Below are 25,807 nucleotides of genomic sequence, written 5' to 3'. Positions count from 1 at the left end.
CATTTTCGGTACATACAGTACATCTGACAACACCAAGGTACAAAGTTCTGTCTGTAACTTCACCTCTCCTCTGCCTTCGGCCTTCAGGAAACCAGCGTCAGCTAAACCGATCATTTCAGTGTGCGCAATAAATTTTGAAAATAACGTCTTATCGCAACACATATGGCTTGTTGCTCCGCTGTCCAGACACCACATGTTGTTCTCTATCTTTCCAACGTCCAACGCATTTAACAAGCTGCTCTGCTTTTCCATCTCTTTCTTTGTCGATTGCTTTTTCCCTTCACCGCGAATTTTCTCACGCTTGCACTGTGCCTTGTAGTGCCCTTTTTCGCCGCAGTTGTAGCAAACGACGATTTTTGAATTCCTTTTTGAATTCGCTTTGGAATGCGCGACGATCTGCTGCGTAGCTATAAATGCTCTTGCATTCTCGCTCTCTCCATCTGCATTGCCTCTGCGCTCTCCCTCTTCCATCAGCTTGATACATAACACATCAAATGACGGTAAATTGTCACGCGTCTCAATGGCGACGACAAAATTTTCGTATGGTTCGGGCAAGCTTGACAACAACACGATTGTTTTTAACTCATCATTTAATTCGATGCCAACTGTACACAAACCATCCAGAATTTCGTTAAATTCGTGTATGTAACTTGAAATGCTTTGGCCTTGAAACATGCGTTTGCCTAGCAATTTCTTGTACAGCGACACTTTCCGTACAGGTCCACTCGGCTGATGAACGTCCTTTAACTTTTTCCATGCCTCGTACGAAGTGTTGCAATTTTTAATGAAGCCCAATTGTGAAGCTTTTACACTTAGCGTTATAATTGCTAATGCCTTTTCATCTTTTGGCCTTGAACTCTCAGTATTACTAGGTTCAGCACCTGATGCCACACTCCACAATTCCGCGTGCACTAAGACAGATCGCATCTGTATGCTCCATGAGTCATAGTTATGCTCTTCCAATTTGTCTATTTGATATAGCGCACTCATTTTTTAAATGTTATATTTCTTGAGTCACCAAACGATTACTATTTCACAATACTTTGAACTTCTCCTATGAGCCTATATGCCCTGGGCCCATAACCTATTGAATAGATTATATATTCGCTGAAAAGGGAAGGGCTCAGTAGGAGTAAAGTAAAAGACAATAGTCGCGGACCGCCGTGCGTCTGTTCGCTTTAGAGTTTTATTGGAGACTGACACTTTTGCTATACATATTCTTTATGCTTACATTCGTATGCAACAGTGACAGATAACTTGTAGATAACATAAGATTATTATCTGCTTATATTAACATGCGTGCATTGGTACTTATGTTTGTATTGATTTTCAACAATACATATAATGTTAAAATATATTTTGATAATTATAATCGACAGAACTATTTTTGATGTGTTAAATAAATAAATAAATAAATAAAGTTGATCAAAATTGTTCAATTCTTCGATAAGTTATAAGCGAAACAACTCCAGTACCACGACCATAAACTGCTCCTTCTTTCTTCTGCTATGACACACCGCGGGAAGTTTATTTGGGTATGGGTTATTTGAATTTGTATATATATTATTTAATTACAACATTTTGGCATCGCTTTTAAACATATTTTTATTTTTTTTAATATTTTGTTTAATTTTATACTTTTTATAGAATTTCCATACCCGGGTCAGACCAGCATGGCATCCCAAACAATAAAATATATATTTAAAAAAACTAGTTGTCCTGTTTTTTGTCCTTTTTTAATTTTTCTATCCCGTTTTTTTCGCTTTTTAAGGTCTCTATGTCCTTGTTTTGTAGCGATATGCCGATTACACTGATCCCAACGAAGTTTCTTTTCTTATATTCAATAAGAATATGATTTTGCTATCAAAACTTTTCCCCAAATGGCTAAATATAGTCCATTTAAAGTGGGTTGCTTAAAGCGCCAATGAACATCCTAACAATTTCTTAAATAAGCTAAACTGGAGCTGACATTGTCTGCTTACTAGTGGCTATAGCCACTAAGTTTAAAGATCGTATTCAGTTTCCTGCCAGTAGAGCAAGCACTTGACTTTCGATCCGGTCTCATTCGCTAAGATCTGTACCTGGCTGTATTCAAATATTTCAGGAATTTTTAAGCACCTCACCGTATTGAATGCTCTCAAACGAACAGATTAGCATATGTTTATTAAACACAAAAGCGCTAACCATCAACAGTTGCCACTTCTGCTCCATGTTGACCATAAGAGCGCTGAAAATCAGCAGATCGTGTCAAAAGCATCAACCCACGCGGCGTATACGCAACGCAGCGCATTCGGTTTTGAAACTTGCGGTACTTTCAACGTACGCGTTGCATGGGCTCGGCGTTCAACGCTAATGCTCCGTGAATATGCAACGTGAGGCAGCGGTCACTGGCGTTGTTATCATCATCAATGCACGATTTTTGCGCCATGTCGAGGCCAAAATGTTTGCCAACGACGAATAGCCGCTTGTGCTAATGTGCGGTTGGCGGTTGGAGCGGTTGGAGCGGTTGAAGCGGTTGTTGCGGCCGTCGAGATTAGCCGAGCCGAGCGATGCATGGACACCAAATGCTCGTCCAACCGAGCTTTCTTCCTCTTCTTTTACTGCATTTACCTGAAAAATCAAAATTCCAACACGCGCACAGATTGTCTGGCATTTTACTACCACCACGACGACACTGCACAGTGGGAATAAAAATGTTTTTGCTGTTGCTATTGTCTTAACTTTCAGGTATCCTATTGATTTTCCACCTTTTAGCTTTTAATTATAATTTATCTTTTATTATTTTAGTATTTTAATTTCAATTTAGGATTTGTTTTAATTTATATATATTTATTTATAATTTATATATTTATTTTTTATTTTTTATTGCTATTTCTTTAATTCTATAAATAAAATTCCATAAACATATGTTAGGCCTAATAACGTCGCTATCTATTCTCTGCTATGAATCGGGACATAGCTAGCTGCTTGGCAAATAAAATCCCCGACCGAGTCGGATTCGTTATTATATAATTTCTATAGGCTTTTTAACTCTTAAGTTTTATTTAGTTAAAGTTCGCAATTGTTTTGTTTGTTTTTTACATCGACAGCTTTGTTTGAAATAAATAAATATATAAATACCTATATAAATACATTTATAAGATTCTTTCTTAGCACTCTTTTCAAGCTAATTTTCATTTTACTTTTTATGCATCCTTACGCTTTTTTAATGTCTATTCTACATAAGTCTATTCCCATCATCTTTTAAAGATTTGTTTTCTTCGTTTTCTCATAGTTTCTGATCATATAGAAAGAAAGGAACCTAAATGATAATTCAAAAACGTACAACTTTCAAGAATTTTTGTGATTTTCGCAACAAAAATTTGTATTTTAAGTCTATTCCCATCATCTGTAGAAGTTTTATTTTCTTCGTTTTCTCACATTTGTTGATCACATAGAAAGAAAATAAACTGACTGATAATTCAAAAACGTACAGCATTCAATAATTTTTTCGATTTTCGCATCATAAATGTCTATTCTAAGTCTCTTCCCATTATCTTTAGAAGATTTGTTTTCTCATAATTTTTGATCATATAGAAAGAAAGGAAACTAAAATATAATTCAAAAACGTACAACATTCAATCATTTTTTCGATTTTCTCATAAAAAAAAAATGAAGCCACGGTGCAAGGACCACGACAACACGTTGAGGAAGGGCATAAGGTTGGGCATGGGGCAGGAGAATGACGAGGGCGCTGGAATGTTGACGCTTGAGCTAAAGAAATGATTGAATGACATGCCGCAGCGGCTGGCGCTGGCACTGCCACTGGTGCTGGCACTGGCACTCACACATTTTACACACTTCAAATATGCAAAAGAAGTCAAGAAGGTAGCTCGGGGGAGAAAAAATGCCATTTAAATGCAAAGCATATTTTCGGTGGCAAAATAAGTGAAAAGGTGAACAAAAGGTGTGTATGCCGGTGGGCAACGCACAAGTTACCTTTCACACCCGCAAATAATCAAGTTGAATGTTGACACGCGTAAGCGGGCACTCACACAAGCGCACGCACACCTACACATAGACAGACAGACAGGCAGACAGACAGGGAGACAGACAGGGAGACAGTCGGGAGCAAAGGCAACGTGGGAAAAACTGCGTTCCAAATGTTGCATGACTTTTGAGCTGGCAAAACTTTTTCTGGCGCAGTGTTTGTTTGTTTGTTTGTTTGAAATGTGAATGTATATGTGAATGGGGCGTGTGTGTGTATGTGTATGTGTGTGAGTATGTGGGTGCAGTCATCGAGCTGTTTGTCTTTTAATTGTTTGCACTTAAGTTCTTTGTAAGTTTGTTTGCATGTTTGTTGGTTTGCGTCTGCATGGCCCGTTTATGACTTGTGTCTGAGAGGTCGTTAGACGAGCGCTCAAGCACGTTACAGCCACAAAGTATTTTTCCATTTAATGCTTACGAATCGCAGCGATTGTGTCGCAGAAATTTAGATTCATGCGTTTTTTATTGACGCCATTATACAAGTATTATAATTACAAAAATTTAAATGAAAGAACTTAAGCAGTGGATAGGTAGTTGGGGAAAAAAACTATATAATAGCTGTTTATTTGGTTACTTGAAACATAACTGTAGTTATTACGATTAAATATGAAATAGTATCGAATAGTTGATTAAGCCATCTAATAAAGCCATCCATAATAGGGATAGTGTCTTCAATAGATTTTCACCTCCACCAGTAAGTTGTTTTTTTTTAAAGTATTTTTAAGTAAAAACTGAAGCTTGAAATTAAACTCAAAATGAACGCTTTTCTAACACTTACATCTATCATTATTGGATGTAGTACTGTGCAATGTGATCGGGGCACAGTGTCGGATCTCAGTGATGATACATTTGAAATGCTCATTGCTGGTGGAAGTCTACCTGATAATGGCCAGCTTGCCAGGCATGTGGTGTCCATTCGAACCCTAAACATCATTGAGTATGCGGGCGACAATCATTTCTGTTCGGGCGTCATAATCAGCAGCCGGACCATCCTCACAGCTGCCCATTGCGTTGCAGAGTAAGTGTGCGAGTGACTGAAGCAAACAAAATGGCGCTGACTGACTGCCTCCCTAAAGCAGGTACATGGCGCTTATGAGTCCTCGCAGGATAATTGTGGTCTTCGGCACGCTGTATAGGCTGAAAAGTTTATCGTTACAAGATCGCCGTCGCGTCGACCGCATAGTTGTGCATCCCAAGTATAAGAGGTATGTGAAAAACGACTTGGCTGTGTTGCGTTTGGTGGAACGAATACCTCGCAATGTGCGCCACGTCAAGTCCGTGGTGAAGCGGAAACCCTTTGCGCTAGAGATCGGCATGCGCTGCACAACCATGGGCTGGGGCCAAATGTTCATGGTAAGCACATAACACAGCTCCCAATATTCGCCTCTACTTTGACGCTCTATTTGGTGCAGCACGGCCCTTATGCAAATGAAATAATGTTCCTGGATGTTGTGATAGCCAATCATAGTCTCTGCAGCGAGAAAATAAGAGACTACCACGCGGAGGGTAATTTATGCACAAAACCGGAGGCTGACGGAAATATTTGCGCCGGCGATATGGGCGGTCCCTTGCTATGCGAGGACCACTTGGTGGGCATCATCGGTGGAGCTCAGCAATGCATTCGTGTTGACGCCATTAAATTCGTAAACTACACGTATTTCGAAGGCTGGGTTGATCGCACAGTTTATCAGCTAACAGGAGCTGCGGCGTTCCACAATCTAGCGATATATCTATTAATTAGTCAAGTCATGTAGCTTTAAATAAATGTGTTTTAGAAAAGTGGATAGAAATGTGCCGTCTACCGCAGTTTGTCACTTTTCCGACAGACATTTATAATGAAGTCATAAACACTTCAGCCATTCCATTCCACAAGTCAACACCAGAGATTAAATCAACAGCCACAAACTCACACACACTCACACACACACACCCACACATACACACGCGCACCCTCATGCACTTGGTGCATTAACAAAAACAAAGTCACATACATGCGCTTCCTTTGTTTGTCTGGCTGTGTGATAAGCGATCACAAAAAGACAAAAAAGGGAAAACTAAGGGCTCACAACTGTTTGGTATGCTGGCACAAAAATTTACATGCAACACTGTGCGCAAAGTCAAACGGAAGCGGAAGTGCAGGCGCAGAAATAATAATATAAAATGGCTGTGCAAAAAGTTTGCAGCTGGTCACAAATCATCGCAACGAACGTGAGTTGACTTCTGCAACTTGAACTTCTGTAATTCAGCGACAGCGACAGTGGCAGCGGCAGTCAGACAACCCTACTGTCGCCCGGCCAGTGTTGTAAAATGCTAACGAGAGTGCCAAATGCCAGTTTTGTTGTCTTGTCGTCTTCGCGATGACTGAAGAGTGCAAGTGCAAGAGCAAGAACATTGCCTCAAACTCACACTCAGACTCAGACTCAAGACTCCCATCCACAGCTAAATTAGTTGGTGTTGGCATCACTATCACCAAGCAGCATCTTCATTTTCAACAGTTACGAGTATACGAGCAGCGTCTGCTTCCTCTTTTACTTTTTCTTTGTTACCTTTGCCAGCGCCAAGAAGTTGCAACTATAAAATTCCAATTTACTCTGCATGCACTTGCTTGCTTGCTTCTCCTACACAGTGTGCCATTTTGGCAAACTAATGTCAAAAAAAAAGAAGAAAAAGAAGCAAGATTCAAGTAATACAATAGTCAGTTACAGTTTTTAAATACTATCAACCAGCTACTTTAATTAAAAAGTATTCCAATAAAAAATAAATAGGACTACAATGCATTATAAAACGGAGAAGACAGCTCTATATGGTTTGTAACAAGCTAGTTCTTCCATGGATAAGAAAAGATAACATGCAAGTTTGGGGTCCGCAGACATATTGGTTCAAAGATTTTGTTTGCAAGAAGACGACTTTATATGGTTTGTAACAAGCCAGTTCTTTCTATGAATAATAAAAGCGAATCTTCTTGCTATGCTGATTAGGGAAAAGTAGAAATAATTATTTGTTTTGGTTTCGTTTCATTTTGTGTTTAATATTTTTAAATAATTTCGCATTCGGCAATTGTGTTGCCACAAATCGTGGAAGCACTTGAAACTATTTAAAGGTATGTGTCTATTTGTAAATAGTTTTAATTAAATGTTATTTTTAATTTTCACCTTGATATGGATTATCAAAAATAGAATATCAATATTTATAAAAACAATAAAAGCCTGTGCTTTCAACGAAAAGTATTTCCATAATAAAAAATATTGTATGTACGCGATATGATCCATTACCCATTTAAAGCAACTAGTATAGTAGCAGCAAAAAAGGACCGGATAATATTTTTAAATAAAGCTGCTTTGCCGTTAAATAAAAATATTACTTAAATCAATTTATTTATTAAATGTTTGAATTCTTTAATATTTTAACTAATGCTTTGGATTTCATTTATGCAACTAATACGAGTATTTATCCAACTTTTTACAGCGCTTAGAAAAAGGTTAAAGCCTAATCATATCATTTTCACTTTATTTTTAGCTGCCGAACCTCAATTCGACCAATGGGAATATAACTTTCATTTAAAAAGTAGTATTTAGTTTTTTTTCCACATTTTGAAAATCCAAATACAAGTAAGATTTTTTTAAATACACCAGCACTTGTAATCATAACTAATTAACGTTTTGTGTAATTATTTAAGACTCAAAAGTTGTATCCTATACTTTATACTATATTTAATTAAACTAAGGATAATGCAAATAAAAAGTAATCATATACGAACATTTATGAGAAGATTTACTTCTTTATTTTTAATTCACAGCTTTATATAGAAACTCTAATCGTCTGTTGCTTTATTGCATCAGCATAGTTATACTTAAAAACCTTCAGAAGCTATTACTGCATTTCGAATTATTCAGGTATTTAGTTCATCTATGAACAAGAGCTTTTGATTTTGTATACACTTGTATGTATGTATTATTATACTGATTGCTTTATTACAGCCTCTCCAATTAGAGAATGATATTATTCCACTGTAGAGTGAGCCCCAGGCCGCCATTGCAGTTGCCATTGGCTTTTGGCTTTTGGGCTACAGTTTTTGCGTTTTTTACTACATTCTTCTTTTATTTCTTTTTTTGGCGCAATTTTATGTATTTTTATGGTAGGTTGCCGACGCTTCTGCTTCTGCTGCTACTGCTACTGCTGTTGCTGCTGTTGCTTGGCCCGGAAAACGGAAACCGAAAATTGCTACTTATTATGTTACCAACTTTGTGCTGGAGCTTCGGCCGCGTTTCTGTTGTTGCCGTTGCTTTTACTGTTGCCATTGCTGTCGGGGCCCTCATGATGCAAAGCCAAAGTATCTGCACATAGATGTGTGTAAGCGTTTCTCTCTGCCGTTCTATCTGTGCGTGTGTGTGTGTGTCTGTGTGTATGTGTGCGTGTCGGCTGCTTGCTTGTTGTTGGCAATGTTGGTGTGTGATAATGTCAGGTTTTGTTAAAATTAAATTGCATGTCTTGCTGCGCTGAAGTTAAATTATTACCCCAGGCAGACAAGTATACACATACCTACCATTCGTATGTATGTATTTATATATATGTGTGTGTGTAAATGAGTGCGTAACTATGTTTCCATGTGTGTGAGCTGAGACATGCATTTGAGCTTCAACGCTGCATTATTTTTCGACTGCTCTTGCAATGCTTGTGATATTTTAGAACTATTCAAGGTTGTGGTTTAAAACAGGCAGTGATATGTGATATCCAATTAGGGTAAGAAAAAGAGGCAAATAGTACTAAACTACATCATAAGCTAAACAATGAAACTTCTGCGAAGGCAACACCATAATAAGCCACTTTTCATTCGATAAGAAACACTCGTTTCTTTTGGTTTCAATAACTTGTTCATTTAATGTTCCACAATCCATGAATGTGAAGTTTTTTCTAATCAAAAGAAATCTTATCGATCCATTGTGAAGCGAGAGTTATTCGATGTTGAGAATTGTTAACAGAAATATATACCTATTACCTATCACTGGGTGAGAGATTCCTTTTTTATTTATTTTTCTTGTAATTAATTAGCTATTAGTTAATTTAAGTTTCCTTTTATTTATAATGTACTTTTTCTAATGTTTTCGAAGGTCTATGAACTACTGACTACAATTGAATTTTAGGATAGCTGGCCGAAGGCGTTTATTAGACATAATTGTAATTCGATTTGATTTCTCCTATTTAGGCGTTTTTAGCTTATAAGGCTTCATTATAACGTTGCCGATAGCTTGTTTTTGTCGACATAAACTAAAATAAATGAGGTAAATTAAATAAAAATAAAACAATATATTTAACAAAAAACCGAAATTCTGAATAGATTTAAGTATTCGAATTATGTTAATGCTAAAGTAATAATAAAGCTATTTTCTCCATGCTGCATAAAATGTCAAAAATATATGCAGCAATTAAATATATTTACATATATGTATATGCTTTTATTAACTTGTAAATGTTTTATCAATATATGAAGAGTTTAAGTAAATAAGTAAAATTATGCTGATTGCAAGTTCAATTGCCAATCAAAACTTATCCTAAAAAATTTATAAAAGCAAGTTAGCATCAATATTTTTAAAGACTATGAGAGATATACAAGTACCTTTAAGAAATAGTATATATAAGCAATTGTAGTTTTAAGCAGTAAGTTAAACAAAACTTTAGCAGACAGTATGATTTATTGCTGTCGACTTGTGTATCGCAAAATTTAAAAGCTTTATAATGCTAATCAAAGATATGCTTTGGCTAACTTTCCTAAAGGAATATGCAAAATTCCATAGCATAAAAAAACCCGTCCTCTACCCATTTATATGCCAACGCAGGCAAGCTACATAAGCAGCACACATAAACATATATGTTCATACTATATATACATATATCATACGCCATGTTCCCTGCCAGCAGGCGCGCTAAAAATAAAATTTCGTTGGCGCCGTAAAGTATGCAACAGATTTTTTCTTACGCTAAGCACCGCATGGCGAATACAGCGTGAACAAGCAAATGGAGCCGCAGACGCAGACGCCGCCTCAGCCTCATCATTGCCGATTTTTGCATATGGTGCCGCAGAATGTGCGCCACACGCTTTTCTGTATTCCACATGCTGAGATTTTACCGGCATTGCAAAATATTAACAGCGCATATACATGCAAGCCCAGCAGGTGGGCTCAGCAGGAAGTAAAACGCTTCGTTCAACCAACAAGGGGGGTGAAATGTGCATGTGTGTGCGTGTGTGTGTGTTCGGCTGCTGTGCGCTATAAGGGTAAGGATCTTATGTTGAACGCATGTGTATTAAAGTTTAATTTACAACAATTTTGCGCCGTCATTTTTGTTGCTGCGAACAGTAGTTAAAGTTTGATTAACTGGCAATTTGGAAGCAATATTGCAATTGCACTCCAACTTGTTCAAAGTTTCATATCGCGCATTTCATGTTTTAAGTTGGGCTCGAGGGCTACCTTTCTACGTGCAACATACTCGTACTAATTCTAACACGAGTTTCGAATTAAGTTTACAACGCCAACATAGTATAACCTAATAAACACTTAGTATATGAAGCTGTTTCAGAATGAAAAGCAATTCCTTTAAAGTCAATAAATGGCAATCATTTCAATTGAATATTTATTCGAATTTGCTTAAAATTTTATTTTGATAACAAAGGATGTTTCGATGTTTATATGCCTGCAACCATGCATTAAAAACTTACATTTTTTAAGCTGATGAACAAGGTTAGCGGTTTGAAAGATTAATAATGAATAATAATAAAAAATAATAAATAATAAGAAACAATATTAAATAATAATAAAAAATACTAAATAATAATAAGTAATAATTAAGAATAATAAATATTAAAAAATAATAATAAATAATAATAATCAATAATAAATAACAATAAATAATAATAAATAACAATAAATAATAATAAATAATAATAAATAGTAATAAACAAAAATAAATAATAATAAATCATAATAAATAATAATGAATAACAATAAATAATAATAAATTATAATTTTTATAATAATTATAACCTTCCCTTAAATGATAAAAGGTTATACTATCTTAGAGCGGCCGTGAGTAACAGACCTGATAAGTATTAAAATATTCGTGTGCTTATTTTTATTCAAAGCATATATCTGGATGGTTCCATTTTATAAACTCAAATATTTTTAAATGAAATAAAAACCCTTTGAACACATATGTGCCGCTTTTTTTTTTTTTCTTTTCTTTTTTTTTTTGAAAGTAACTTTAAGGATTTCAATAGTTAGGTAACACTCATCAAATAATTCCAAGCATAAAGAAATAAAAGCAGGAAGTACGTAAAAATATTAACTGAAAAATTTTCTTAGCTAATACATACATTAGAAAAATTTGATCCCTTTAACTTCTTCTTTTTATTACTATTTCTTTAAATACAAATAAAGACGGATTTCAAGTCGATTTTCTACCACAACAAAGAAAGAAAGATGTTGAAAGTAGTTACAGCGGTGGAAAAGTCATTTTAAAATCCATTTAAGAATAATGCTTTAAATAACAAGTGCAGTCGGAAAGTTAACAAACCCTAATCTTGCAATGTATTTATAATGTCCACTTACAAATTACAGACCCCTCTACAGATTCCACAAATAATTTAAAATGTTAATTTTTGTAGATTGCTAATAACAAATTAAGTTCTTCAATATAGTTGGCGTACTAATAACAAAGTTTTATTCCCAATAATCAATTATTTGATTTGTATTCTACCATTTGATTTGGTTATAAAGCATATAATGTAGAATAGATAATTGCATTAAAACCACTACTCTATTACATCAATATTCTAATGTTTTTCCAAGCAATTAATAAAGCATTCTTGTACTATGATCTGCATTCATTTATTTTCATATGCTTCTCTGATACTTTATACCTTCAGCTTTAACCTTCAGCACGAGCTTCAAAATGTTAGCAAAGTACTTATTGCCAAGCATAGAATTCTTCTGCTATTTCGCCCAAAAACTTAAGCCCAATTAGACTTAAGTATTACGGCTTCCGTTTTAAGCATCCCAAGTTGTTCAGAAATGCTAGAGAGCCTCAAGCAACACCAGCTAAATTGCGCTAGGTAAACAAAGCACTTGCCATACAAATACTCAAATACAAACGTACACACATACGTACATACATAATAAACGAAGGCCTACAACAAGTACAAAGGGAACTTCGCATGCACACAGACAACTAATTACAAGGCCAACACATGCAGCACTTCAGGAGGCAACTTAAAATACGCCAAAGGGGAGGCGAGGGAAAGTTGCAGGCAAGTGTAAATAAGGGCCATATGCATGCACAAGCATACCTTTTCCTATATAAGCATGTATGTGTGTGTGTGTGTGTGCGTGAGTATTTTAATGACGCACACTGTGCGAGCGGACAACAAAAGGGTCAGTGAAGAAGGAGCACATGCTCATTGTTATTGGAGCGCAAACAGGCGGCCAACAGTCTCATTAAAACGCATAAAAGTGCACACACACACACACATACACACTCACACATGCGTACTTGAGGAAATTCACAGTTAAGCGAAGGGATAAACAATAAATAAAATGGCAAGCCCGAAACTTTGGCAACTCAGTTCGGCGCGAGCCTGCCTGCCTGCTTGCCTGCACACATTATTAAATTTGTTATTAAGCATGTAATTATTTTCACGTTGCTGGCTGGCTCTGTCGCACTTCCTTTCTTTCCATTAATGCCCATCGTACCGCTTCGTACTACAATCGTTCATGGTGCAGGAAATGTAGGCATTTCCGCGGCAGAGAATGCGAAATTTTCCTATTAAGTCGAAAGCTATTAAATGTTTCGTTTTTTTCTCTCTCTTTCGCTGTAAAATGAAAACATAAATAAATTATGCTCAACATAAAAAATAAGGAAGAACAAAAAAAAAAAAAGAGACCAACATAATAATAATAAGAAAAACCCAAGGCAGAGACAAAGACAATGCGCATGCTGCTTATTTCACAGTCAAGTTAACTTTAAAAGATATTGAGCCAAGCGCGCCCCGAAGGCTGCCTCATTTATTTGCTTGTCTTTGCCTTTGAATTGCTGACCGTCGTCCATCTCCTTTCATTAATTCTTTATGCATTTGTACGCAGCGTAAATTAACAACAATTGTTTCTTACATTTAATCTTAATCTTTGGCGTACATTTCATGCATTACTTCCCCCATTCATTCAGTCAGTCATTCATTCCTTCATTCCTTAGCTTTTATTCGTTGTTTGCTTGCCACCCTCGCTCCTTTTGTTTGCAAAATTTTTGAGACCTCGCCGCCGGCTCTTGCTCATAGTACTATACGAGTATGTGTTTGTGTGTGTGCAGAGCCTGTGCTCTACTGGCCATTGAGTGTTACAATAAATCAAAATGCAGCTGCATGCAGCAGGAGGCAGAGGTAAGGAGCAAAAAAAATTACCAAATGGGGGGCGAGCAAAACAAATCTTAAATGAAAATTGTAGCCGCCGCTGGAACCAAGCAAGCTACGTAATCTGCATGGCCACATGCCATTTACCACAGTATTGGTTGCATGTGCGATTCAGTGTTTCTGTTGTCCTTGTAGTTGTTATTGTTGCTGTAGTTGCTCAGCTTAAGGGTCAGTAATAAATGTCATGATATAAAATTTATTTACGCGCCATGCCAATGAAAAAGCCAAACGAAACCAACACTGAAATGAATGTCGCACAACAGCTGAAGCAACAATAACAATAAGCAAGCAACAACAAAAACAAAAGCAACACCGACAACAGTTACACTGCGACGCTCAGACCAAATGGCAAACTTCAATTAAAAGTGAAATAAAGAAAGGTAAAAGCAAAGCAAAGGTCATACGAGTACGCAAAGAGAACTTGCTGGGAGTTGTCAACAAAAATTATTGACGTCCAAGAAGGGCCCATTTTGTTAATATAGTTTGATTTGCTGCTGGTAGAAATTAAACGTAAAGCTAATTAAATTAATTGATCTGCAACTATAAATGATTTCGACAAAAACTATGTATTTTTATTAAACAAAAGTAAATTTTGTTTCTCTCTTTTTTCAATTAAAAGTGAAAGAGAGAAAGGTAAAAGGAAAGCAAAGGTCATACGAGTACGCAATGAAAAGTTGCTGGAAGTTGTCATCCAAAATTATGAACGCACAAGAAGGGCTATTTTGTTAATATAGTTTGATTTGCTGCTGCTAGAAATTAAACGTAACGATAATTAAATTAATTGATCTGCAACTACAAATGATTGCAATTAAAATTATATTATTATAATTATACATTTATTTGCTATAATTTGGGTTCACTTCAAAAAGAAAAGTCAATTTTTTGTTACACGCTTTTTTCAATTAAAAGAAAAAAGAAAGGTAATATGGCTGGGAGTTGTTATCAAAAATTATTGACGCACTTTGTTAATATAAAGATAACTAAATTAATTGATCTGCAACTACAAATGATTGCAACTAAAATTATATTATTATAATTATACATTTATTTGTTATATGTTGGGTTCACTTCAAAAAGAAAAGTCAATTTTTTGTTACACGCTTTTTTCAATTAAAAGAAAAATGAAAGATAAAAAGGACGCACAAAAAGGCCTGTTAATATAAAGATAACTAAATTAATTGATTTACAACTACATATAATTTCAACTAAAACTATATTATTATAACTATGCATTTATTTGTTAAATTTTATGTTCACTTTAAACAAAAGTCAATTTTTTTTTCTCTCTCTCGGTTTTTTACAAACCAGCCTGCAGCTCAAAGTCACACCTGCAGAAAATCCGGGTCTTGCAAGCGAAAACCCTTCGCCTCCTAACAGATGCCCCCTGGTACATGAAAACGGCACACATAGAAAGGGATCTGGGGGTGAAAAAAGTTGGAGACGTGCTAAATAAGCAGGCTGAGCAATACATGGAGCGTCTGCGAACCCATGTGAATGTATTAGCAAGGCGCCTGCTGAAACGGCGACGAAAAGGAACAAGAGTAATAAGAAGGAGGCTGAAGAGATCACACCCTGCCGATCTTCCTAATAGATTTATTTAATATAAGATTAAATAAATAATAATTAAATGATATAAATAATTAAATAAGACTGAACTCCTAGTTTAAGTTGTATTTGTATATTTCTATAAGTTTAATTTAAGTTGTTGTAAATAATAACAGGAAAATTAAAGTATTATCATATAAAAAAAAAAAAAAAAAAAAGCCTGCAGCTTTACAACTGAATAGTTTGCTTAATTACAAAGCAGCACACTTAACTGAGTGTCAGTTTACAAATTACAGCCATAGGATATATATGATAACGGGCATTGGGTAATCACAATAAAAGGAAATATAACGAACTGCACAGGTCGGCTTCGATTTCAAAGGTTGCGATTAATTACGCATGCATTCCTTTCTTTGAGCTTTAATATAATAGCAAGGAAGCAAAGAGACTAGCCTATTAAAGAAGCTGTTACTAGACATACCATTACAATATTATCGTATTCGCCATTTATTGAACTGCTAACAACTTAAAGCTAGCAATCGAATTTCAGATTAAATTAAATGCCTTTACTTAAATCTAAGCTTCAAACAAATGCTTGACTAATAACTAAATCCAAAGCTTGAAATGTCCATGCAATACATTTAATAAATAATAGTTCTGCCGGTTATTTTCTCTTGAGAATGGTAGGGACATGGCTAGTCTGGTTAGAGGCGTAGCTGCTTGTTAGGCAAATAAAATCTCCCCCACCGAGTCGGATTCGTTATCAGATAATTTTGTAATTTATATAGGCTTTTTATTTCTTTCGTTTTATTTAGTTTAAGTTCTCTTTTGTATGGAATCTTTTTTACATCGACAGCTTTGTTTGTCGATGAAATAAGTGAATAAATAAATAAAATAGGGCTGGATATTTCTACGATTCCATGCTGTAGCTCCAGGTTGGCACAATAATAGTGCAGTACAGTATCCTTTTGCAAAGTTGTGGCAATGGTGTCCTGCCAGCCAGTAGTCATTTAAGTTTGGCTAATTTGCTTTGGCAGTTGGAAACTGTGGCAATAATTTGCGGCTTGAAAGTACGCCTTTGGTCGAGTTTTGTGCCTAAGTACTTGGCGTCCTACTGATGCTGCAGCACCTCATCATTAAGCCAGACAGCAGGTACTACTCCTCTCCTCAGTCCTTTACTTTGCTGGGTTCCACATGCGAATCCAGCTCTTTAGCAGGCTAGCAGAATTCATATGGACTGATAATGTGGCTGAAATTTCGCTGTAGGGCTATTCGATTGACAGTTTTGTAAACTTGATAATTGCACAAACTAGCTTGCATACGCGTAGTTAATTTAATATCATCAGCGATTGAAGCTTCAAAAGGCTTCGGTTAAGTTGTTGGCGCTCAGACAAGACCAAAGTATTACAATAAAATGATTAAAAAAAAGCTTATAATTTCATGAAGATTCCTTGCCAATTGTTGAGAAACTCTGATTAAACCAAAAGCTGATTCAAAGGCGATTTCATTTCATAAGGGAGATAGGATTTACTTTAATTTCTTGATAAAAATTATTACAATAAAATGATAAAGCTGGCGAATATGCAGAATTTTGAACAAGCCAACATTTATATTAAGATTTCTAATATAAAGTTAATAATTTCATGAAGAAAACTTTGATGAAACCAAAAGCAGATTCAAGGGCGCTTTCATTACATAAAGAAGATAGGAATTACTTAAATTTTTTGATAAAAAACGTTACAATAAAATGATAAAAAAGTTAATCATTTCATGAAGATTTGAATTTTGAAAGACGCTGGTTAAACTAAAAGCAGATTCAAAGGCGTTTTCATTTCATAAAGCAGATATGTTTTACTTTAATTTTTTGATAAAAAGTATTACAATAAAATAATACTAACTGCACTTAATTGGCTATCGGATATGTTCCTAAATCCATAGCGTAAAAGCAAAATAATGTAGCCAAGTTTGTGGCAAGTGCGAGCCCGAAAGCAGGCAGATGTCCCACATACACATGTACGTATTATTTACCCAACACGTTCTACAGCTAGAACAACACGTACTCAATTTTGTTACACAGTCACACTACACTCTACACACACACACACTCATACACTCTCATACACACATAAGGGGACAGCATAACATTTGTTAATGTTTGCGTTTTCATGCCCCCAAAACGTACTCGCAGAGCAACAAATGTAGAAAGCAATGTCTGTTTGCCTTGTTCGCAGCGTATATATACAAGTATATATATGTGTGTGTGTGTGTGTCTATAAGAGTTTGTGACTGTTTGCAAAACACATGCACAGCGAATACTGTCTGCTGCAAAACCAATAAATTACAAATACAATCGTATACACATATCTCAGTAGAATGAACAAAAGAAAGGCAAAATAACAGCCAACGTGCAAAAATTTAAAATTGCTCGAAGGCTCGATATTCGTCGCTAAAATTGTGTGAGCGCGGTATTCCAGTCATATTGTGTATTTACAAATATTTATATGTTTACTACTTACATCAGTATCTGTATACCTGAAGAGAAGGTCATAAGCCCAGTCATGTTATGTGCCGCGGCCTGTCACAACATTTTTTACACTTGTACCCGGTGTGTGTCTGTCTAGGTGTCTGCGACTCTTACTTCTGCTGAGCTAGCATTTCCGCTTACTCTGGAAATCTTGGGCAATATTTATTGCTTCAAAACGTGTAATTTTAATTTTGTTGAAAATCTGATGGCACTATGCATATGTTTAAAAACTCACAATTCTATTCTAGTTTAATGGTAAATGTAATTTATTTGTTTTTTATTCATTTACTGCAGCTAAAATAAGTATAATAACAAATTAACTGCTAGCTTATATGTTAACAAAATGCACAGATCGGCAGCAGATATAGTCTTAAAAACACACATGTCTTGAAATAACTACATATACCCAGAAGAGTGCAAAAACAAAAACACCCACCATTTACATCTGATTTTTTGTATTACCAGAGAACCCTTTTGTTGCCATTCCCTGCTTCTTTAGTATTCTTGATTTTCCAAGGATTTTCCAAGGATTTTCGTAACAAAATAATGCCTCATTTTTTATCTATATCTTTACACCCAAACAAAAGCAAAAATATATTGTACTAGCGCTTTTTACGGGTTTAAATGCATTTTTTAGAGAAGACACTATTTTGTGTCAGTTTTCATACGATTAGAATTATCTATGACCTTTAGCTAAATATATGTCTCAAAATTAGAATAACATTTAACATTTAATTATAATTTAACTGAGAACGCATGGCACTTCATCATAAATACTTACATTTTGATAAATTATTTGATAAATTAGAATGACGATCTTGACAGATTCAAGAAAAATCGAAGAAGGATTGGAAAAAGTTTTGGCTTTAAAGGCGATAAAATAGACTTTAATGAATAAGGAAATATTTTGAAAGTTGAGAGTTATATATACAAGTCCGGGTCAGATTTTTACAGATTTGTATTATGAAAAATAATAATTTATTTAGTTTAAGGCCTACATTTTTGTTCTCCTGCAAATTTAACTTTGCAGCTGAGCTGATAATTTACTATATGTTAGTTTTTAATGCACTATTCCTAAAATTAAACGCAGAAAAGTTCAGCATATATAAAATCTTATTGCAGCTGTGATTATAAATAAGTACAAACAGTAGGCCTGGCAGCACAAGTACATGTTCATTATCGACTGCCGGCTTATGTGTTGTGAATAGTGTCAAAAAATAGCGGCACTGCGTGCAATTGGGACAAGGACAAGGACAGATACATGGCGAAGAGTCTTGGACACGAAGCCAGAGCCTGCTATTTGACCAGACCAAGCATGCACACCAAGTCAACCTATTCTCTGAAGAATTTGTTCAAAAAAATGTATATAACAGATGCTAGTCAAAATAGGTAAACTAAATTTCGGCTTTATTCGTATATTTCGGCATGCTCTTACCACTTGAAAATTCAAACAGAGACAGGGACCGTGATCGTGATCGTGATCGGGACCGTGACCGTGACCGTCGCCGAGGCAATGCCAACACCGGCAACACCAAAAAAACCAGCGCTGGTGGCAGCTCGCACTCGATTTGGTCGGACCGCAGTGGGCGCCAACAATCTACCTCCGGATCGCGCGGAAAGGGAGAGGGTCGCAACAGTGCGGAAGCCACACGGGAATTGGAAAACCTAAATCGAGAGTTCCAACGCGACATTCGCAGGCTGGAGCAGTCCATTTGCAACATGGACTTTCGCGAGAAGTCTGTGGCCACCGAATGGATAGCCAAGCTGCATGATGCCAATCCTAATTTGAGAGAGGCACGCGCTCGCAATGACATCCTCAGCTATTTGCTCAGATGTGTGGACGAGAATGTTTTAATCGAGAGCCCTTTAACAAACCCCCACCGCTCAGCAGTTTGGCGAGCATAAAGGCTTCAATGGTAAACATCTTATTAAACATAATCAATAATGGAAACTATGTAACGACAATATTCTGCAGCCCTTGAGCAAGAACACTGTATGCATGATACCCAACGAGCTGGATAAGCAAAAATATCTCACCCAACTATATAATGATTCGTACGATAGTGGCGATTTTTTGTCCCAATTGCCTGTGCCGCGGGATGGAGCTTTCTTTGTGTTGCACTTACGTCCCAACTTGTAGAGTTTTGTGCGCCTCTATAGCTGCCAATTTCTGATTGCTAGAAGTCAATACTACAAATTCCAAATTAAACAAAAGTTACGCGTGGTAAAAAAAAAATGTTTTTTTATATAATGTGCTATATACTTGTATACTTAGTATTGGAAGGTATTAGCTTTTAAATTAAGCAGAATGGAGATAGGAATTAGGGTAAGCGTAGCTTTCTAAATTTAATTGTAACTAGAATTTGGTGGACAATTTAATTTTTAGTTGAGTTTACACTCAAAATCTGCCCTACATAAAAGGGAATACATTAAAAGCTCAGAAACACATCTACCTCCCTAACAACTTTTATCCTCTTTGCATACCTAATTAAAATTCATACTATATTATATTTCATTTAATTTAAAAGTGATTTATTTAATTTATTAACCTTTGCATTATTTTTATACAAAAGCCAGTGTCTTAGAGAGATCTAGGTAATGCAGTTTAAAGCATTCTTAGTATATTATATTATAGTTTATCCAACAACAAATACAGAGCATGCCCTATATAAAGGGAAAACAATAACAGCTCACTAACAGATCTATCTCCCTTTCAGTTTTTGCTCTTTTCGCATACCTTAAACTTAAAATTTATATTATATGCATTTTTATTTATTTTATTTAAAGGTTATTTATTTAATTTATTTTATCAACGTTTTATTTTATAATATAATAAATAAATTTTAAAAAAATGCTTGTTCTTAATGTAAATCAAGAACACAAATACTAAGCACAAGGCCCAACCTCTCTATAAGCTTAAGTTTTATTTTTATGAGTGTATAAGAAGAAGTTGTTTCCCAATTCTCATTAATTCTTTCTACATTATATTCGCTATCATAGTGGATTATCATCTACCAATATAATCCGACTAGAAACTCTTATGAAAGCATATTATTTCGCACAAGCACTAACAATATCCAATGCCATAATTCTGTTAACCCTAATGTCAGACTCATTTGCACGTCTGGCAACTTCACAGCTCGTCCTCACAGCAAATGTCCTTCCATAAACTTGCGCAATTAGTAGTGAACTGGCTCAATGAGACCACAAAATGTTGATGAGGTTGGGCAAGGCAGAGAGCCAAGCCAAAAAACCTTGTTGAAATTGTTTTTATATTGAACTTTGGATTGGCGCACACGCCAGAGGAAGGAAGCATCAGTTGCGTGCTCAAATTTTCATAGCATACTTATCTGCGCATTATGCAAATGCCAGACACTTGAAAACTTCATGCTGTTCAGTTAAACAATAATTTTTAATGCCTGTCATTGCAATTCGTTACATTGATTTCTGGCACGCCCAACACACATACACATACACACACACTCACACTCACGCAGAGCACAACTGCATGAATGCTTTCCGCCTCGCTGGACTTATCTTAATGCGCTGACATTCTATTCAATTCCGTTGTCATTTTTATTGCAATTAATTTATGGCCAGAGCGCATGAACGAGCACATGAATAAATGTCACAAATGCAAAGCGCATTCATCAATCAATATTCGATTTATATAATGAAATTATTATTATTGCTGTTTGGTTCTGTTTTCCTTGTTTTCTGTTTTACATTTGTTTTTGTATTTGCTTTTTTGTTGCCCACATCATGTTTGCTGCTAAATCCTTATTTAATTGCTTTTTACGTGATTTATATCAGACATGGTCACCTCACTCATAATCCACCCAAAGGAATGAAACCAACTAACAACGACGAGAAGCTGCTGACTGGATTTGATGTGAACCTGGACGTTGTGGCACTTGTATGGGGCGAGTATTTCTGCTCACCACCACTTGGAGCTAACACATAAACTCATAAATAGGCAGCCACACAGGTATGTTGCTTTACACACACTAGTGGTTACAATTATTTTTACTAAGTGGCTTGAGGGTAGACTACAAAACAAGTGTAGTTTGAAAAAGAAATTACATTTAAGGAGGATTTTGAAGTGGCACAAGCAAAAGTTTTATATAAATTAGTTACTAATTAAAAAGGCATACATATAGTTCAAAGTAAGCTCTTTAATAATTGTAAGTAAAAAGTAAAGTAAGAAGTTTAAATTTCTTTATATTTCACTGTTGCAGACCCTTTCTGGAATTATCTTTGGCCACAATTTTGATGCTGAATATTATAACATTTATATTATATTATAAATATTATAAGTATACTTACAGACATACAATTTACTCATTAATTAGTCTACAAAAAAAGTGTTGTTTGAAAATGAATTACTTTTTAGGACAATTTTTAAGTAGTACTAGCCAAAATTTTATATTAATTAGTTAGTAATTAAAAAGGCATACTACATGCAAATAAGTTTAAAGAAAGCTCCTTAAGTGTTCTAAAGTAAAATGTTTAAATATCTTTATATTTCATTGCTGCAGACTCTTTGAAGAATGATCTCTGGCCATACTTTTGATGCTGAATATTATAAATATATACTTACGACAATTAGGGCCATAAATCACATATTTTTTTCAAAATACAATTTAAGAGAGTCGCGGCTGCTGTACTGACAAAAGCCGTGATCAGCCTGGAAAATATTTGAGTTGTACCATCACGTATTCCCTGTTGTATTAGCCCCAAACCGACTTTAAAATAAGCTACCTTTTAAGACTCAAATGCGAGCTGCCTCCAAATCCTATTAGTTCTGTTAAAGAGACTCAACACTTTAGCATATCAGTGGAATTTTATTTAATAATGTCAAAATACGTTCTCACTCTGGTGTTATCATTTATATATGTATGTGATGTGGGTAAGTATTTATGTATTTTTGTTTGTACATTTCACTGCCACTCACATAAAATATGAGCTGACAACACTTCTTTGCGAAGCAAATTGTGGCAAACTCCGAACTGGAGCTCTGGTTTCATGCCTGCAGCACGCAATTCTGTCAGACATTCAGTCAACACTCACTTAAATACACACACACACACACACACACACACACATGTGTGGACTCTCTTATGTGTGCGTCTGTCTGCCTTATCGGATGTGTTAATTACAAAAAAAATGGCGAACATTTTGTATTATTTACTTTCTTATCAAGATTGAGCCTTAGATTATTGTAGTTGCTTTTTTCTACGCACACCTATGTTTACAAATGTGGAGGTATGTTGTGTTGCTTTCTGTTTTCTAATTTATTTGAGTTGCTTTTTGAGTTCGCTTTTGTTTAATTTTTAAAACGCTGGCTTAGAACATTTTCAAAATAAGAAACAAGCAGACTGTGGCTTTAAAAACTGATATAAAAAATTATATATCTGTGATAAATGTAAACATAATACAGATTTCACTTCAGAAACTACCATTTCTACACAAGAGTCTCAGCTTAGTTTTGTGTTACATAAATATCTAATATATTACAAGTATAAGACAAATATTTCTGATGAGAATCTTGAAACTAGATAATTTATAATTAACAACTACAGCATCCTCTAGTTGCTACGGACTTTTGGTATTTTATGATAATTTGAACAACAACTGCTTCTACTTCTTCAGCTGGCAGCTAGTAGAATAACATTATGGTCTAACTAGATTTTATGAAATGCAAATTGTTTCTCAATTTATTCTATTATTCGGTAAATATTATCAAGTAAGCTTTTTACTCTTTTGCATTGACAAGCATCAAAACTTTGCGCAACACAACAAAAGCTAAATGAAAGTTTTGTTATTACTGCTCTTGCTTTTATTACTGTAGTTGCTGTTGTTGTTGTTGTTATTGTTGTATTAACAGGTGCGACAGCAACAACAGAACAACAACAACACCACCACCACCACGACCACCACCACCATGAACAACAATGTCGAAAACAACAGTCGCGTACACAGACTGTCAAAAAAGTTTATTGTGTAGCTGCTGCTTTATGTTTTATTTGCATGGCATTGTTGTTGTAGTTACTATATTGTGTTCAATGTTTTCAGTTTTTCTTTGTTGTTTTCACTTTTCCATTTTGCATTGCATAATATTTTTGGAAATATGCATACTACATTCGTGTTATTGATTTTAGTTAGTTAAAAAGTTTCTTTTGCCGAACAAAACTTAGCAGCAACATTGAAAATTCGGAACAATAACATTTACCACAATGTTGCCGACTGTCGGACAGCTTGTCAACGCATCGTTAATTTGCATAGAAATACATAATTAGCAGAACATTTTGAATAGCCTCTGCTATATGCACTTTCTATGGCGACCCCCATTCCTTCAATGGCTCTTTAGTTGGCTGCTTGCAGGCAACTTTAAAAAAGTTCAACGCGAGCAAAATAAAGAAACTTAACTAATTAATTAGCGCTTGTCTGGACCCTCGATGCCCAGCACCTTTCACTTTACGGCAACTCCGTGAGGGTGACGCTTTTTAAAATATTGTGGAAAAGGGTTTAGGGTATGGGGTGGTGGGAAATGAGTAGAAAACATGCCACCAACTGACCAAATGACCTCCTTATCTATCCTTTGCAATTAATTAATCCAGCTCTGAATGCAGTTAGCCCCATGAACTGCAGAGCGCTCTCAGTATCACATCTCAAAGCTATTTTCAAAACATATACATACAAACAGATAATTGAAATTTAATGTACCAGCTTATTAGGAAATTTTGTCCTGTAGCCAGCGATTGAAGGATGAACTCTACAAGTTTAAATTGCACAACCAGACACTCGTATTGGTCTGTCATTGTAAGAAGTCAGAGCAGCCTACATAATAAACAGTCTATTAGTAAGTTGGTAAAATAAAGCTGTGGAAAAGAATAACTAACAACCATTTTTTTACTACTTAATAATAGTAATACTAAACTTTAACATAACGTTCATCAATTTTATTTCTAAAAACTATTTTCCAAAAAGTGGGAAAGAAAATATTTTTTTTAAAATAACAAAACCAAAAAAAAAGGTTAATTATAATAATTTTTGCACAAAGTGCGAACTTTTTAAATAAATACACGATGTTTCTGATATCAATTTCATGATTTCATGCCACACGTATCAAATACTTTAGTTAAAAATGGTCATAATTAAACAAAAAAATATAACAACATATTTTTAAAAAAATACCAAGCAAATGAAACTGAATTTGAATCCTGTTTGCACAAATACACATTTTTAAAATAAATAAATTATGTTTCTAATATCAATTTCATTTTTTTCATGCCGCAAGTATCAAATTCTTTAATTAAGAATTGTCATAATTTAAATGATGGAATGATTAAATGCTTTCACAGCGCCTCGAACCATGTGTATGGCAACAAATGGCAACATGTTCTGAGAAAAAAACGCAGCTCGAAAAAGTGTAAAGGTAAAATAAATAAAAACCATGACGCTGGCGGCAGGCAAAACCACTCGAAAGACATAAATAAATAAAGCGCCCTCATAGGTAGGCTATGCTTTGTGTTTGTGCTAGCGGCAACTTGTTTGCTCTGGCTGTGTATATGTTGTGTAGGCGAGCGCCAATGTGTGTGTTAATTTGCCAACAAAGACGCGTGCAAACATGCAAGCAGCATTTAAGAGATTTTGCAAAGCCGAGCGCTTGCTCGCGCTTGTTACCTGGAAGACTGAGCCCATGAACGCCTCAAGTGTCTAAAACCAGCTCAATGTCTCTCCGCACACGTTCACATATACATACATACACACGCATATTTGTCTATATGTGGGTGTTTGTCTATGTGTGAGTGTGTGTACATTTGAAGAGAGCTTGTGTTTGCCTTGTCATCGCTATTAATTTGTACGCGCTACATAATAGCTTTGTCAATATTTGGCTAACATTTTCTAAAAAGTGCGACGAAAGTGTTGTAAATGACACAAAGCAAATGAGTTGATGTTGTGGCAATCGTTAAATAGGTTTGTCATGTTTATAGAGCGTGATGTGGCTCTTGGGCTGTTCTGAAGGTCGTAGAATAGCACTAACAGTGCTGTGACTAAAATATTGCCATGACAAGATAAAGTTTAAGTCGAATTGTCTTGTGCGGATATTAAAGAATATATGCATATAATTTGTTAGAACAACTGATGATTTAAAAATTCCCCACTTGTATTTATTTATTTATTGACTAATGAATTTATTTACTAATTTATTATTTATTTTTGGGAAAATTGGTATTGTAAGTACAAGCAGCTGG

General features: G+C 35.3%; 2 protein-coding genes across 2 annotated transcripts; both read left to right on the top strand.

The window, feature by feature from the left end:
• Nucleotides 1-4,781: 4,781 nt before the first annotated feature.
• Nucleotides 4,782-5,780, top strand: LOC115624503 (chymotrypsin-1-like). The gene is made up of 3 exons (XM_030519208.1): nt 4,782-5,044; nt 5,103-5,379; nt 5,439-5,780. The coding sequence occupies exons 1-3, from the start codon at nt 4,782-4,784 to the stop codon at nt 5,778-5,780; spliced, it is 882 nt and encodes a 293-aa protein (XP_030375068.1).
• Nucleotides 5,781-18,736: 12,956 nt separating this feature from the next.
• On the top strand, nt 18,737-19,779 carry LOC115624499 (serine/threonine-protein kinase prpf4B-like). Its single transcript, XM_030519203.1, is given in 4 exon segments — nt 18,737-18,938; nt 19,004-19,395; nt 19,398-19,465; nt 19,525-19,779. Coding segments are annotated over 4 exon segments (753 nt in total). The 5' UTR covers nt 18,737-18,810; the 3' UTR covers nt 19,690-19,779.
• The last annotated feature ends 6,028 nt before the right edge of the window (nt 19,780-25,807 follow it).

The sequence above is a fragment of the Scaptodrosophila lebanonensis genome, unplaced genomic scaffold, assembly GCF_003285725.1.
Source record: "Scaptodrosophila lebanonensis strain 11010-0011.00,11010-0021.00 unplaced genomic scaffold, SlebRS2 tig00000059-arrow-arrow-pilon, whole genome shotgun sequence".
In the NCBI taxonomy this organism is placed as follows: domain Eukaryota; kingdom Metazoa; phylum Arthropoda; class Insecta; order Diptera; family Drosophilidae; genus Scaptodrosophila; species Scaptodrosophila lebanonensis.
Note: the sequence above shows the minus strand (reverse complement) of the source record. Positions and strands in the feature narration are given on the sequence as shown.